The sequence below is a fragment of the Papaver somniferum genome, chromosome 10 (genome assembly GCF_003573695.1).
Source record: "Papaver somniferum cultivar HN1 chromosome 10, ASM357369v1, whole genome shotgun sequence".
NCBI lineage: Eukaryota > Viridiplantae > Streptophyta > Magnoliopsida > Ranunculales > Papaveraceae > Papaver > Papaver somniferum.
The window spans coordinates 49,069,157-49,083,240 of NC_039367.1; the positions used below are offsets into that span (position 1 = coordinate 49,069,157).

The 14,084-nt window shown below is 38.6% G+C and overlaps 1 protein-coding gene across 2 annotated transcripts; it reads right to left on the reverse strand.

The window, feature by feature from the left end:
- Nucleotides 1–243: 243 nt before the first annotated feature.
- On the reverse strand, nucleotides 244–9,509 carry LOC113317410. 2 transcript variants are annotated; one of them, XM_026565526.1, is made up of 18 exons: nucleotides 7,989–9,509; nucleotides 7,686–7,883; nucleotides 7,275–7,358; nucleotides 6,912–6,971; nucleotides 6,390–6,434; nucleotides 5,798–5,991; nucleotides 5,211–5,708; nucleotides 4,903–4,999; nucleotides 4,621–4,812; nucleotides 4,444–4,533; nucleotides 3,873–3,935; nucleotides 3,581–3,655; nucleotides 3,254–3,304; nucleotides 2,218–2,295; nucleotides 1,753–1,890; nucleotides 1,217–1,324; nucleotides 980–1,045; nucleotides 244–788 (listed from the first exon to the last, which is right to left on the reverse strand). In XM_026565526.1, the coding sequence occupies exons 1-18, from the start codon at nucleotides 9,153–9,155 to the stop codon at nucleotides 714–716; spliced, it is 3,279 nt and encodes a 1,092-aa protein (XP_026421311.1). In that variant the 5' UTR covers nucleotides 9,156–9,509; the 3' UTR covers nucleotides 244–713. The 2 variants fall into 2 exon arrangements, with proteins under 2 accessions (XP_026421311.1, XP_026421312.1); XM_026565527.1 differs by lacking the exon at nucleotides 1,217–1,324.
- Nucleotides 9,510–14,084: the final 4,575 nt, after the last annotated feature.

The window sequence follows — 14,084 nt, forward strand, 5'->3', positions numbered from 1 at the left end:
AATAATGATTTTCTTTGTTTTTGTTTTTGTTTTCGTTTTTTATTTTATTTATTTATTTAGATAATTTCTTAAAAAAAAATCTTTATTTTGTGAAAAAGGCCTTGTTTTTCTCTCCATTGAGGAAAAATGAAATGGAGCAATTCTAAGAGCGGGTAAGAATGGGTGAGGGTCACCGTTAACGTGGGGCTCATACGAGTTAGGATTTTAAAGGAGTTGGATGTTTGGAACTGCAAGAATTGGAACTGCTAGAATTACATGATATATACTAACATCAATTGCAAGCACAGACAATCATAAGTATCTTTTTTTGGGACCAGCAGCAACTGCTTAATCCATGTTTATTGGGGTTACAAATTTACAATTATATGGTGGGTCGTAACTTGTAAGGCAGCTTGAGAGGCAATGAAAAGAAGAAAAAAAATCACATCCTCAAAAGGAGTGTGTGAAGATCTATGGGTAATGAGAGCCTACAACTTCGCAGCTGTCATCTCTCTGGAGTTAATAGCTTTGCTGAAGGCGAGATTGGTATAGATGGACAATCACTGAAGTTGCCTATTTTCCTTAATCATGATGCCTACGATCTTGCCGATGAGGCCTTTCTTTTGAAACTTGTTATCGTTCATTATCTCTTATTTTCAAAACATTGAGCTTGCTGATATTCAAAAGCTCTGAAGTGGTATGCAGAAACCTAAAGAATTTTGCTTCCAAACCTACTACTCATGGTCATGCTCAAAACAGGCGAGTCGAGAATCTGATAAAACAGAGAACTGCTGGGTGTCCACAAATAGCTGCAAACAGCAAAATGGACTGTCAGCAAAGATACTGCTCAGGTTAAAACTACTACTCCAAAGCGCCATGCTTACATGATCAATAAAGTAGATCAGAGGAATAATGCCTAAAAAAACACTGCTTACGAAAATAAGTGATAAAACTATGTCAGAAAAGTGCAAGCTGTAATAAATTATGGAATGCAAGTTACCTTGATAAAGGGGCGGTCCCTACTAGGAAAGGAGTCGATAAAACTCTCTTTGAGAAGCAGGGAAACCTGAAAAGGCTAAAGCATTTAGCAACACATGAAATAGCAGAGAGTATAGTTTAACCAACATCCATAGAAACAATTAAAGATGTGACTGATAACTGAATTTAGTATCATTCATTAATCTAGGAAAGTCTAATTTTGCAATAAAAGTGACAGCTTAAGACTTAAGAGTCTAACCCTATCATTGTTCGACTGTACACTTGTTATTGTATGAAAGCGGAAATCTGCACAAAGAGACTCCAAGTAGCGCCTCATGACAGTCAAAAATTGCCCAGCAGCTTCAGCCTAAGACATTGATTCGTGTTGAAAGATTATAGCCAAAAGAAACAAATGGATGATGAAAAAAATCTAGGACATGACTGAGGAAATATAACACGTTATAGATATCATTTCCAATAGTACTCTAGAATCAGGAAGCCAACCATGCTTCAAAAAAAAAAAAAGGATGCCAATTTGTAAGAAACTGGTGCTCAAAAATGAATGTCTGAAAGACCGTGATAAAGACATACAAGGACGGTAAGCTATCAATATAACAGGATGGGACCAGCAAAAAATATTGGCTCACAAAGAATATTAAAGTAGTGAATCCTATTGGAAGCATACTTCGGGTATTTTTGACCATTAGTTGCGATAACTATTTTGTACGACCATAATGCAACTACTTATAGCATATTGAACAAACATAGAGTAAAAATCTAACAATCTGTCAGCACCTGCACTTCATTACACCTATATACGGGATGCCTTTCAGCTATAGAGTTATGACAGGACAGTCTAGCATGGATCGGGCCCAGCTCAGCAATAAGCTCCCTATGTCGAGGAAGTGGCGGCATGTAACACATTTTCTTCACCTGCAAGGTCCACATGAGTAAATTAAATGACTTCTACTAAGCTTTTACAGCATTTAACATTTTTACCAATGCAGTCACCCATGGGCCAGGACCTGCTGATGCAGAATGAAAGTTGAGATTATACCCAAAATGTTGGAAAAATCTATTTGACGAGGCAAATAGATTTCTTCTGTGCTAAAAATAGGGTTTGGGAGACTCTTTTAAAGAACCTTAGAAAACTGTAGTGTCGGGTTAATCAAGTTAGCAGGACAAATACAATAATACAATTTACACAACCAGATCACCGACAAAAAAAAAAAAAAAAAAGAAAGAAAGAAAACTACAAACCTGGTCCTTGTACACATTCACATTGATATGGTCGGATGTTTTCATCTTCAGGTCAGCTGGTTTGTGTTGTATGCCAACCTATAAAATTCAATAAGAAGAAATGATAATCACAACAGGAAAGATGCTTCAAGTAAAAATAGATCACCTATGTAAGCACACTGGAAGCCAGTTGACGGCCAAGTGACTGGATGGAAGAGGCCTCACACCTAAGTCAGCAGTCAATGATAATTGTTCTTGTTATGGATGGAAATTATTCTAATTGACGCAGTTAACCTTTCATTTCAAAAAAGAAAAAGAAAATGAACCTTTCAGCTAGAATTTGCTTTGCTTGTTTACCAACTTTTGCCATTGTTTCACCAGAATCAATTTTTGATTCACACTGTAATATAAAATAATGTATATCCACCACTGCTGTTTTTGAATTACCAGCTTCGGCTCAGATATAATGTCACCTCCAGTGTTTGTTGGTCATGTACTTATGTACCATACCCCTACAATTACACCCTGAACTTTTTTGTGGCCCGCATTTGTGAACCCAAAAGCATGAGGAAGATTGATTCATGAGGTGAATAATTTGCTTGCCTAGTTTGATGCTATGATATGGTCTACATGTGCATAGTCTGTTTCCACATTATTTTTGACTAAGGGAGATTTGGATCCCTACCTCAGTCCAGAAACATCCATTTTCACTTTGAGCTTACTTTATCTTTTACTTCTAACTAATTTGTATTTTATTTTGCTTTGGATTTCTGTTTTAGGATTTCAGTTTTGGAAGAAGAGATTTTGTTAAAATTGGGTTAGTGAGACTGTATATTTAAGAGGATGAGAAGCCCCTGGGTTATGCTTGCAACTGCTCTTATTTTTCTTCTGATTTTTCCTTATATAGGGTCCTGCAAGATACCTTATTTCCAATGATGAAATCAGAAACTTAAAGAACCAGTGATACACAATGCTATCACTCCTTTTACACTAATGTTGAGAAAATTTGTGCAGCAAATTGAGATAAAAAAGGAATCACAATAAATGAAAAACTCACAATGAACGGGACTGGTGCATCGATAAAATCAAGCATGTTCTTAGGCAGAACCTGAAAAAGATAAAGTGAAACTTGGTGAGATTCTTCTAGATTTCCAGCAAATAGATGACATGGACAAACCAGTAACATGGTCAAGGCACAATCAACCATTCAGAAACAATATACCAACTTCTAAAAAATGGTGTGGACTGTAGAGGGCTTTCCGATGATAACTTCAAACAGAAAGCATCAGAATTAAAACAACTAAATTAATCACGGATATATTGGATTCAAAACTTAATTAAAAAATATAACAGGTTCACATTAGCTTCATAATATCAGACTTACTGGAAGCATTAAACTTTGCCATTCAAAAGGACGAATCATCGGAATAAGTGACAAGACAACAGCTGACAGCACACCCTGCACATGATGGCGGAGTAAGTCAGAAGACGGTTACACAGCATATATATAATATTTTGAGATACATTGACAAGAAGAACAAACTAAATCTCTGCAGGATGAAATACAATTCACCTACTTGAAAAAATAAATGGCTTATCTATCAAGAAAGAATGTTCAAAATCAATATCATCTCAAGCTAATAAATTAGAACTACCAAATGACGAAATTCACTTACCAAATTTGGACATACCACCACTACTTGTTTTTCCAGCAATACTCCAGTAAATAATGCCAGAACCTGAAAGATGAATATCTATCTAATTCAGCACCCATGCAAGCAATGGCAAGCAAATTTCTTAGAATTATGAATTATCAGTATCACATTACATATTTCAGTACTTCTATCTAGTGGTTCATCTGCTTTGCGCTTTAGTGGAGACTTCTAGCCTTCTGTGGTACTAGCTAGATATCATAGTTTAAACTAATAAGACAGGGCCTCGTAACCTTTTAACTTGCTAAGTTCTATTAGAACTTGCATTGAAAAAACCTAGATGACAGGAGCAGTTATGGAAGGCACAAATTTTGACTAGGTGACCCTGATGTGAGATTAGAACATACAGTAAAAAAGAAAGACAAAACCATGACTCATTCATCTTACTGAGTCACCTCTCCTCCTTCGGGAGATGCTACGAAAGGTGAGTTTTAGCAACAATAAAATCCATCAAGAATAGAAAGCTGAAGTTATATAAGCAAGTCTCCGAAGAACCATAACCGAAAGCTGAAAATGCAAATGCAAATGGCATTACACTTTCAAGTGAAAGAACGCGGCAAACAGTTGCTGTAGTCCATATAGATAACCCATAAGCTTCCTCAGCAGCAGCTAGCTTTACATTGACCTTTTAAGAAATTCACAAACCATAAGCAGTTCGGCAAATAAAACTAGAAGACTAGGGTCTGATATCATGCCTGAAATAATATCATACCTCACCACCTAATATTTCCTGAAGTTTTATATCAGGGCAATCTTCGCAAACCCCTAGTTCAGAAATTGCTGGCCGTCTATACTTGATAGCCTGTAGATGTTCTAGTGGCTGAAAAGTTGTTTCACTTCCTCGAGGTGGAAGAGGCAGGGAATGATACCCACAAATAATCTGCAACAAGTCGTTTCTGTGTTCCTAAAATGGAGTCAAAGAGGTTACTGTAAAAAATCATGACAGATGTTTCAGTTGTAATTCAAGTGACACATGGCTCAGGACGACACTTACCCTGGCCCAATTCATTACCACATCATCCCCCCCATTCCTATCATTCTCAGAGTCAGCATCCTCATATTCATCCTCAGATCCCATGCTTCTTACTGAACTGGCAAAATACAATACAATGTTTTTCAATTTGAAACAACAAGAGAAAAGCCACTGGACATACATTTGTAACTATAAAAACAGCTTTAAGAAAAGGTTGAAGACAGCTTCAAAGTTCTAAACTAGAGGTATTATGTAGAAAATCATGCAAATAATTTGCCAGTGCCCACCATGTAAATAATGCATTAATAGAGCACCAAACCATTTACTACCTGTATAAAGATTCAGAGCTTGCAGCGCGATCCATTGTACAGCTCCTAGGGAGAAAAAAAGACCCAACCTCTGGTGAAGTCTGACCACTTATATAATTTCCGTTCACTCTATCGTGTTCACCACACTGGGTTTCTGAAGTTTCGGATTCAAAACCATCAAAGTCCTGCAGGTTTTTTTGCTTGGCAGCATCTACTTCTCTTTTCTGACGGATATCCAAAGCCTCAGTAGCAGAAACACTTTCAGGAGTTTCAGAAAAACTGACTGAAAAGGTTGGAACATCCTCATCAGATATAATCCCCGCTGCAGCTGCAGTAAGGGCGACTGCACTGTCGAGAGGTATAGCAGAAGCCTTCCAATCAGCATTAGAATCACTATCACGAGACACATTGTTCTCATTTATTTTGTTATGAGATTTGAGGACTGACGCAGTATGATCTGTGAGAGCAACTTCACTAACAAACTCTGTTATCCTATTCAGGCGTTCCTGTGTAATGATACTGCACCAATGAAACAATAAAGAAGTAAATAAACAGAAACATTGAAAATCAATCATAAGAAATCACCAATAGAAGTACGATTAACAAACCTGTTCAACATCTCATAGTGTAAATCAAAAAACGGAACTCTAGTCAGTAGGCAATAACACCGAGGAGCGGAAACCAAAAACTGGCATAGCCGCCCAGATGATAGAGAAGGTGGAGTGGCAACACCAACGGGTGGCCTCTGAACAATTTCTTGTACGTGTAAGCAAACACCAAAAACGGTTGCATTATCTGCTACCTGATCAGGGTAACAAAACACTTCAATAGTTACTGTAGACCTACCAATTATATGGATAGACCAAATTAATCCCAATTTCAGAACAAAATGTATATAAAACAAATTAGCAAGATTACGTTCCACCGAAGTGTTTCAGCTACCTAGAGAAGTGAAACAATGTCATAAAGAAAGATGTTGAGACTAGAGACATTCCGTGACAATTTTTTGCTTTACTCTAAAGACTAATGCATCAAAGTTTTAAATAAACCATCATACCGCCAATAAGAACTTATCTTTAGATCACTATAAAGATTCTAAACATCAGGCTGACCACAATATGCAAGTTGAGGGTGGACAGAGAGTAACTTGGTGATAATGACTATGCCTACATTATCCACAACATAAAATATAGGAACTACCTTGACGGAGAAAATAAACGACATATCATCTCTCCCAAGATGCTCCTGCAAGATAAATATAGATAAATAGAAGTAGAGAAGACGTTGGTGAGGGGAAAAAATAAAGAATAAGTGAAGCTAGAAAACAATCATTAACACTGTCGGTGGCCCACAACAAAGTACAAATATAAACTTTCAAGGACTCAAGTAATAGTGCTCTGTCCAAGAGCGAAACTAAAATACATGACACGCGAAGGCAACCTAGTCAATCAAAAGTACTAGTTGCAAGGATTGAAGACAAAACTCATCGAATCAACGTCAAAGGCTCTAATATAAAGCATAAAAGTACTAAAAAATTTCAGTCCAATAGATAGCTTGGAAGAAAGAATGTTCAGCAATTGAAAACAATTTCAACTAAAGAAGCAAGTAAAGAGGAATACTAGAGCAGATGCTGTGAATATTATTGATGCTGCAACCTACTTAAATGACAAATTATAAATGGATAAAGTCAATCAAGATTGTGTCAGCACTAGTTTAAAATACCTGTCCATACACGACGCTGTTTAAATCACTCAATGATGGGGTTCTCTCCATTAAGCGAGCCTGCATCATTGTTAAGACAAGCTAATTAATGAGAACCTACATTTGTGAAGGTATATGCAAGGGGATACGAAGTAAGCAAAGGTAGCATCCTCATGAACAGATAAAAGAATTTCAAGTCATGAACACAACCCTCCAATAACTTATAGTATATATAAAGAAAAGGAGAAGATCTGCTATCAAAGCCTATAGCAAGCATCAAGCTACATGAATAAAAGATACAATCACAACATAAATTTGAAAAGAATGGATTGTTGAGTACTAATGTACTACATCAAATGCTTGCAGAAAGGAACAATAGCAGACCTTAACACCTTCAGGAAAACAGAAAGCAGTCAAATCCTTTGGACGCACGGCTAACCTCTTCCTAGGAGGATACTTAAACAGGAGCTGCAAAATAGCAAGAAAAACAACAACAACAACAACACGAACATCAGGCGTTTGCGCAAAAGCAACAAGATAGATTGTTATCCAAATTAAGAAACATGGGATAACATTTTATTTTTTTAGTATGAAAGTGTAATGTTCGATTTCGAGGAATCTGTGGATACCCAAAGAAAGATATCCATATTGCAAGCGTCCTATGGTTTTTACAATGCAGTTTTGGGCAATCTAACGATCTTCTAAGAGAAGAACAAAAACCAGAGTATCACGTCATCTGGGTGAAAATGCAACTTCAATGATGAGTGAATCATATAAAAATGTCATTGATTTGACCTCGGGTTCCAAAGTTGGAATTGAAGGACCTCGATGTTGAAGCATTTTGTAGTCCAGCCTCTCAGACCTCTGCATCTCTAACTCCTTTGTCCTTCTTTTGGCAAAAGATTCCTCCACTGCATCAAGGTTAGAACCTGAATGAAGACCCACCACAATGAAGTGCTCGAATAGCAAGGTGGGCTCCGTATATTTGGGGCTCTGCAGTATAATCTTGAGTAAGTCACTTGACAAAAGAATTAATGTTAGCAACTTTTAGCTAAATGTAATCGCCAAACAGCATAGAAGAAAGCAAACGTAACATACAGCCATTCTCGAGTGAAGCTTATACCACTGCCGCTTTTGGTTAGCCAAGACCTCGGGATTAAAAAACCAGGGCCCTCGATTTCCCTCCTGACTGCCACCCCATTGCCAAGCCTTTTGTATCTGAGTCTTCAATTTTTGAAAACTATTACTGCGTCTATGCCCGGGTGTTACTGCTTCACTTTTAACACGCCGGTGCCCTGGTGGGGCAATAGGTGGCATGTTTGAACTCCCTGTATAAACAGTACTAATGGTTTCTTGTGGTGAAGTCACGTCAACCTTTTCCTCAGAAATTTGATGTGAAACCTTGGATGGTAATGGTGGCCCATCATGTAACACCTTTGGTGGAGATTGTTGACGGCCATCACTGAGTTGCTCTTGCTGCAAATCTTTAGAGGGTGAAGATGGTGGCCCGTCATCATTAGTCTTGGAAATTTGATTCAACACCTTAGTCGGTGACGTCGATGACCCGTCGACATTCTCCACCAAATTCTGAATTCCAACATGCGAGGACAATTTTGATCCATCATGATTCACCTCAAAACCCTGTTCAAAATGTGCCGTCAAGTGATCAGCATTCACCCCAAAAATCTGCTTTGAGTTGCTAGATGGTGAAGTCAGGCGATCATCATTCACCTCAGAAACCAGTTGTAATTCCTTTAATGGCGAAATCCTTTCATCATTTAGCTCAAAAACGACTTCTAATTCCTTAGATGGTGAATCTAAGGAATTCGAGCGATGGTGAATTAGTTCAAAATTCTTAGGTGGCGATGTTGCCATATCATCGTCATTCACCTCAGAACTCAATTCCAAATCCTTAGATGGTGAAGTCGGATAATCAGCATTCACCTCAGAAGTCATATCCAAACCTTTAAATGTTGAAGTATCATTGGCATGAGGCATATGTTCCAAACCCTCAGAAGCTGACAACAGGCAATCATCCTTTACCTCAGATATCCGTTCTAAATCCTTGGGAGGTGATGCTTCTTTATCATCGACCTCGGGACTCATTTTCAAATTCACAGATGGCAACAACAGGCAATCATCATTCGCCTCAGAAATCTGTTTTATATCCCTAGACAACCCATCGACATTTTCCTGATGATGTATAACCTTAGATGGTGATGGTATCCCATCATCGTCGGCGACCACATCTTCATTCCTCTCCATTTTCTTTAACCTTTTCAACTCATGGAAACGAATCAAAAACTTTCCACATACACACCAAAATCCCTTCTTCTTCCTCTAATAATAATAAGCTTAATTATATTTTACATATAATAAATTTAGGGCTTCATAAATACTACGTTATTAAAATTCTAAATCAGAAACGTAAGAGTTGTGCTATGTCTTCTCAAGATGAAGAAGTTACTTGTAAATGTATAATCATCATTAATTACGACCAATGATATTATAAATAAATAAAAGGAATTAATCAAATTGATAATTACCAAATCTGCATTTTTAGGGTTTCATTGCGATTTCTAGAGAAGAAACACAAAATTTGTTTGCGTCTTCGCGTACAAGGTAAAGAGTATTCGGTTTCAGAGGAAAACCCACGTGTCCCCTAATAAATGGATCCAAGTAAAACACAATCACCTGGGACCCGCGAATGGGATTTAACCGTTTCATACACCGGAATCCCAGAGATGCACACAAATTGCCACAGTTGGTGCTACGGCGTCATTGGCGGTAGGGGTGCCAACGGGTCTCATCGGGTCCGGCTATTATACTATCCGGAACCGACAATTTTAATCGGGTCCGATTCCTAAGTTAATGGACCCGATAAAAATCTTAAATACCCATCGGATCCGGATATTTATTGGGTCCTCTAAAATCAACTATATATTTTTTGATAATCTATTTATATGTTTGTTATGCTAGGTTGAATCTAATAATTTTTCAAACAAAATTATTATTATATCTATATCAATGTTCTAATTAAGATTAAACGTAAGAAAATAAAAGAAGAATGAAAAAATTGAAGCGAAATTGTAGGAAATCTTCTCATTTTAAGTAAAATTAACAACTAAAAGGTAAATATTCGGGTACCCGATACCCGTCGGGTAGTAATTTTGCTAATGGGTCCAATCTTGGGACCCGGAACCGGACCCGACATACCCGGGTCCGGTTCGGTTCCGGGTAATCGCATAGCCGTTGGCAGCCCTAATTGGCGGGAATGGGGAGATGGAAGGGTTCGAGACTGACTTGGGAAACATTCACGCATTTTAGACATGTCTAATGTTAGTGTTAAACAGTAGCCTAGGGCAACCTAGGTCTTGTGCTTAAAAAGTCTCGGACAATCCTACCCTTGTGTAAACACCCAAATATTATTATAGGGTAATGGAGACTAACCCCAACACAATACAATTATCTGGAGCACCTTCTACTTTGTCATCTTCGGGGCAATCTAATCATACCGCGTTGCGTTGCACGGTGACCCCGACATTCCTGATGGCGGCTTCGGCTCACGTCCACGGCTCCCACTATCGTCTTTGGGCCTTGACCAAAATCATGTATTTACATTAGCCCCTTGGTTGTATTATCGAGGCGAGTAGTCTTGATAATCAGTCATTTCCCGTGTTCGAGGCGTTCCTCCTGAGGATCCCTTTTTCGTGGAGCCCCCTGTTAATTATGACCCCGAATTCCAACTTCGTTTGGCTGATGTTTAGGCGAGTAGATCCCCAATGCAATGTCCCTTTTTGCCCTTTACCTCTTTTTCTTGGGGATTCGTGTTGCGAGTCTTTCGTTCTCCACGTGTCTCCTCCTTCTAGATCTTTCTTATTTACCCTGAAAATTCTCTTCTTTTTAATATAAATGCTCGTCTCTTGGTCCGGTTTAATCATCATTTTTCTTAACTTGCCTCTGATTCTTTCCTTTCTTGTTCTCTTCCTTGTTGCTATGTTTGGCTACAATAGTGCGTCCCCGGGATGGTCATTCAGTGTTTCTGGGATCAATATCAGGTTTAATGATTAGAGGGGCTTCTGCAAAGGAAACCCGTTGTCTACTGTTGGTCCGGGAAGAAGTGGAATGTCTATTGACTCATCGTCGAGCTGCCCATGCTCGCCTTTGGGCTGAGTGGTCAGATCAGTCGAGAACGCATGAAATGGTTATTCAGTCAAAGGTTTCCCCGGAGGCATTAGCACGCACTTATCAGCTTCTCTTGGATATGGATGTCGAGTGTGTAGCGGCACGCCGTTCACTAGATGAGGCTCGAGCTTTCTTGGAGGAGTTGGATCAAGCTATTGCCCGTCATCATTCAGCCTAGTCGTAGGCCATTTCATTAATGTTTTTCTTTTGTTCTTCTTAGGTTTCGTATCTTAAATGAGTGGCAGTTGGATTCATCAATGGTTGTAATTAATTTCTCTTCTATAAAAGGAAAAGTGTTTAGTTAAATCGTAATCCATTTTTCCTTTTGCAATGTCTCGTGTTCGTTTGGTTTTGGAAATAGTTCGTCTTGAACACCTTTCTCGGGTCCTTCCCATTGTTTTTGATCAACTCACCTCCTGCCATGCTCATTTGGATACTCTTATAGCAAACTCGGAGCGTTTGATGGATGAAGCTCGGGATGAAGGTCTCATGTTGCCTCCTCTATTCTTCGTGTATTACCGCTATTACCAAAGGCAATGTTTGATAACATTTTTCCGGATACTTTCAGCGCTTCGTGGTAAGGACATAGTCGCCATTGCTTTGGCGCGGGCGCGGGAGGAGCTTCGTTTTCTACCTTGATAATTTGGTTCCGAGTTTTATCTTCTCATTTCTTATGTAAAATTAAGACTTGTTCCTTTATTATTTCATGCGTTATTCTGTTTGTCAATGTCGTGGGCCTGGTTATTCAAGTTTCGCGTTTTTGTTGTATTTTATGAGTTTTTCTACCCTTCTTTTTCCTTGATGGCGGATATTTCCGAGGTGGGGTGGTGTATGATTTTTGGGTTTGTTCATGTTTGAGAATGTGCTAGTGAATCTAACAATGGTGTATTAGGTAGGGTTTCTTGGTGTGCTTGGGAACGGCGCACAAAAGACTTGCAAGTATACAAGGCAAGTTTTAGTATAGAAAGTAAGAATGGGATCAGTCCACAGGGAGTGGGAGCATACAAGAAATTATCCTAAGCTATCAATGGGTGCAAAGCACTATGGCAGTGAGCAAGGCAAGGTAATATGGCATATGCAAAGAACCAAAACAGTTAACAAACCAAAGCAGTTAACACAAGATGCAAAACAGCAGATTAAATGCCAGAGGATATAAAATAAATAGCAGGGAACCAGAGGCTTAAGCCAAGGGCAGGGGGAGTTTGTGCACTGATTTCAGTGCACAACAGCTACAAATTGCAAGAAATTAAACAAGCAAAACAGGTAAGGAGATAAACTGAACAGGAAGCAAAACAGAACTGAATTTAAGTGACTGTAAAAGGGATTGTGGCTAAGCTAAGGGCTTAGAATCCACCTTTGTGTCCTAGCCAAGCAATGTGATCCTAGGTTGAGTTGAAATCCTATGCATACATCTAGAATGGGAGGAAAACTAATTTGCTCACTAGTTTGCCCCTAGCATTGACTGTCTTTTGACAGAACAATCAATCACAGGCACTATGAGCATCAATCTCTTCCCATTGCTCAATCAAAACAGACATCAGATAACTATCCTAGCAATTCACCATTTGACAATGCACTAGGCTTCATCTGAGCCTCAGCCTAATGCAGTTTAGCTCATGCTAAACATGTAACTAGCAATAACATTCATTGAGTATGATAATTCAAGCAACATTCAACATTCGAGATAATTGAAAACAACATGCACACATTCACTGTTAACTGCATAAGAAGAACTGAAATTGGAATTGCATCAAAAAATTTGTTTCAATTCTCTACTGGCTAGTCCAGAGATGCCGAATTTTACAACCCCTAACACCCTTTTATAGTTACAGCCCAAAAAAAACTAAAATCCCCAAATCAGTAAAATTAGGGTTTACTAAAAAATCTAAAATTGACCTTTACCTAATCTCTGAAATCAATCAATGGTCTCGACCCATTCTTCTATTGCTTCTCCTCTTCCGTAATTGGTGGTTTGATTTCACTAACTCTGTTTCTCTCAAACCTAGTTTCTAGGTTCACTGTTTTTGAACAGATAAAAGGGTTGAGAGAGAAGGAGCTAGAGAGTATCATGGTGGTGTCCTTTAGTGATGGAGGGGGTGGCTGATTGATGGGGTACAGTGATGGAGGTGGTTGAGCGGACATGGTGGAGGTGATGGTCGCTGTAGAGGAATGGAGAAGATGGAGTCGATGGTTTTGGGAAGAAGGGTGTGTTTGTTTTGCGGGTATAGGTATTTGGTTGTTTGGGTGTTGAGGGCTCATCAAATCTTGATGTTTCGCGAAGGGAATCCGTGGGATGATAACTTCTGAAACGGATCTAACGGCGAGATGGAGACAGATTATGAGCGACCGTTGGATGCAAAAATACAACGAAACTAACGGCTCAAGATGGAGTTAGGTGCTGTAGTGTTGGTAAGGTGCATCGAAATCTGATGCATGATGACGCAGCGACCGTTGGATGATGGAATGGATCCAATCTTACGGTTAAGAAGGAAAACGGGTTTGGGTATTGAATTTTGGGTTTAGGATATGGATTTGGGCTTAGGAATTGGATTTGGGCTTAGGTAATCTTGAGCCCACTTCTTCTTTAAGAACAATTTCTTCCTTTTTAAGCCCATTTTTATCCTTGAGTCTTCCATAACACATTCTTCACTTCTTTTCCGCTAGAGATTCCACCGGCTTTCTCCCGTGTCTTTGCTCTTTTGGCTCCGCAACTCATCTAGTCTTTATTTGGTACCTAAAAATACAAAATTAATTAATAAAAATATTTATTCTTGAAAACAATGAAAATACAGAATATGGGATAAAATGTAGAATTAATGCACAAAAGATGAGTTAAATGCCAAGAAAAATATATAGAAATATGCACTTTTTAGCACTCATCAAATACCCCCAAACCTGAATTTTACTTGTCCTCAAGTAAAACAAAACTAAGGAAATCCTACCTATACCACTGTCGCTGGTCTCTCGAATGCATTTAGCATATGCACTAAGCCTTTTAAACCACTAAGT

What these genes read in the sequence shown, in the direction of transcription:
- LOC113317410 (XM_026565526.1), bottom strand. Translation starts at nt 9,155, where the DNA reads ATGGAGAGGAATGAAGATGTGGTCGCCGACGATGATGGGATACCATCA. An exon ending in AGCTTCACTCGAGAATGGCT is followed by an intron (nt 7,884 to 7,988) that starts GTATGTTACGTT and finishes ATTATACTGCAG; the next exon opens with AGCCCCAAATATACGGAGCC. An exon ending in TGGTGGTATGTCCAAATTTG is followed by an intron (nt 3,656 to 3,872) that starts GTAAGTGAATTT and finishes CATCATGTGCAG; the next exon opens with GGTGTGCTGTCAGCTGTTGT.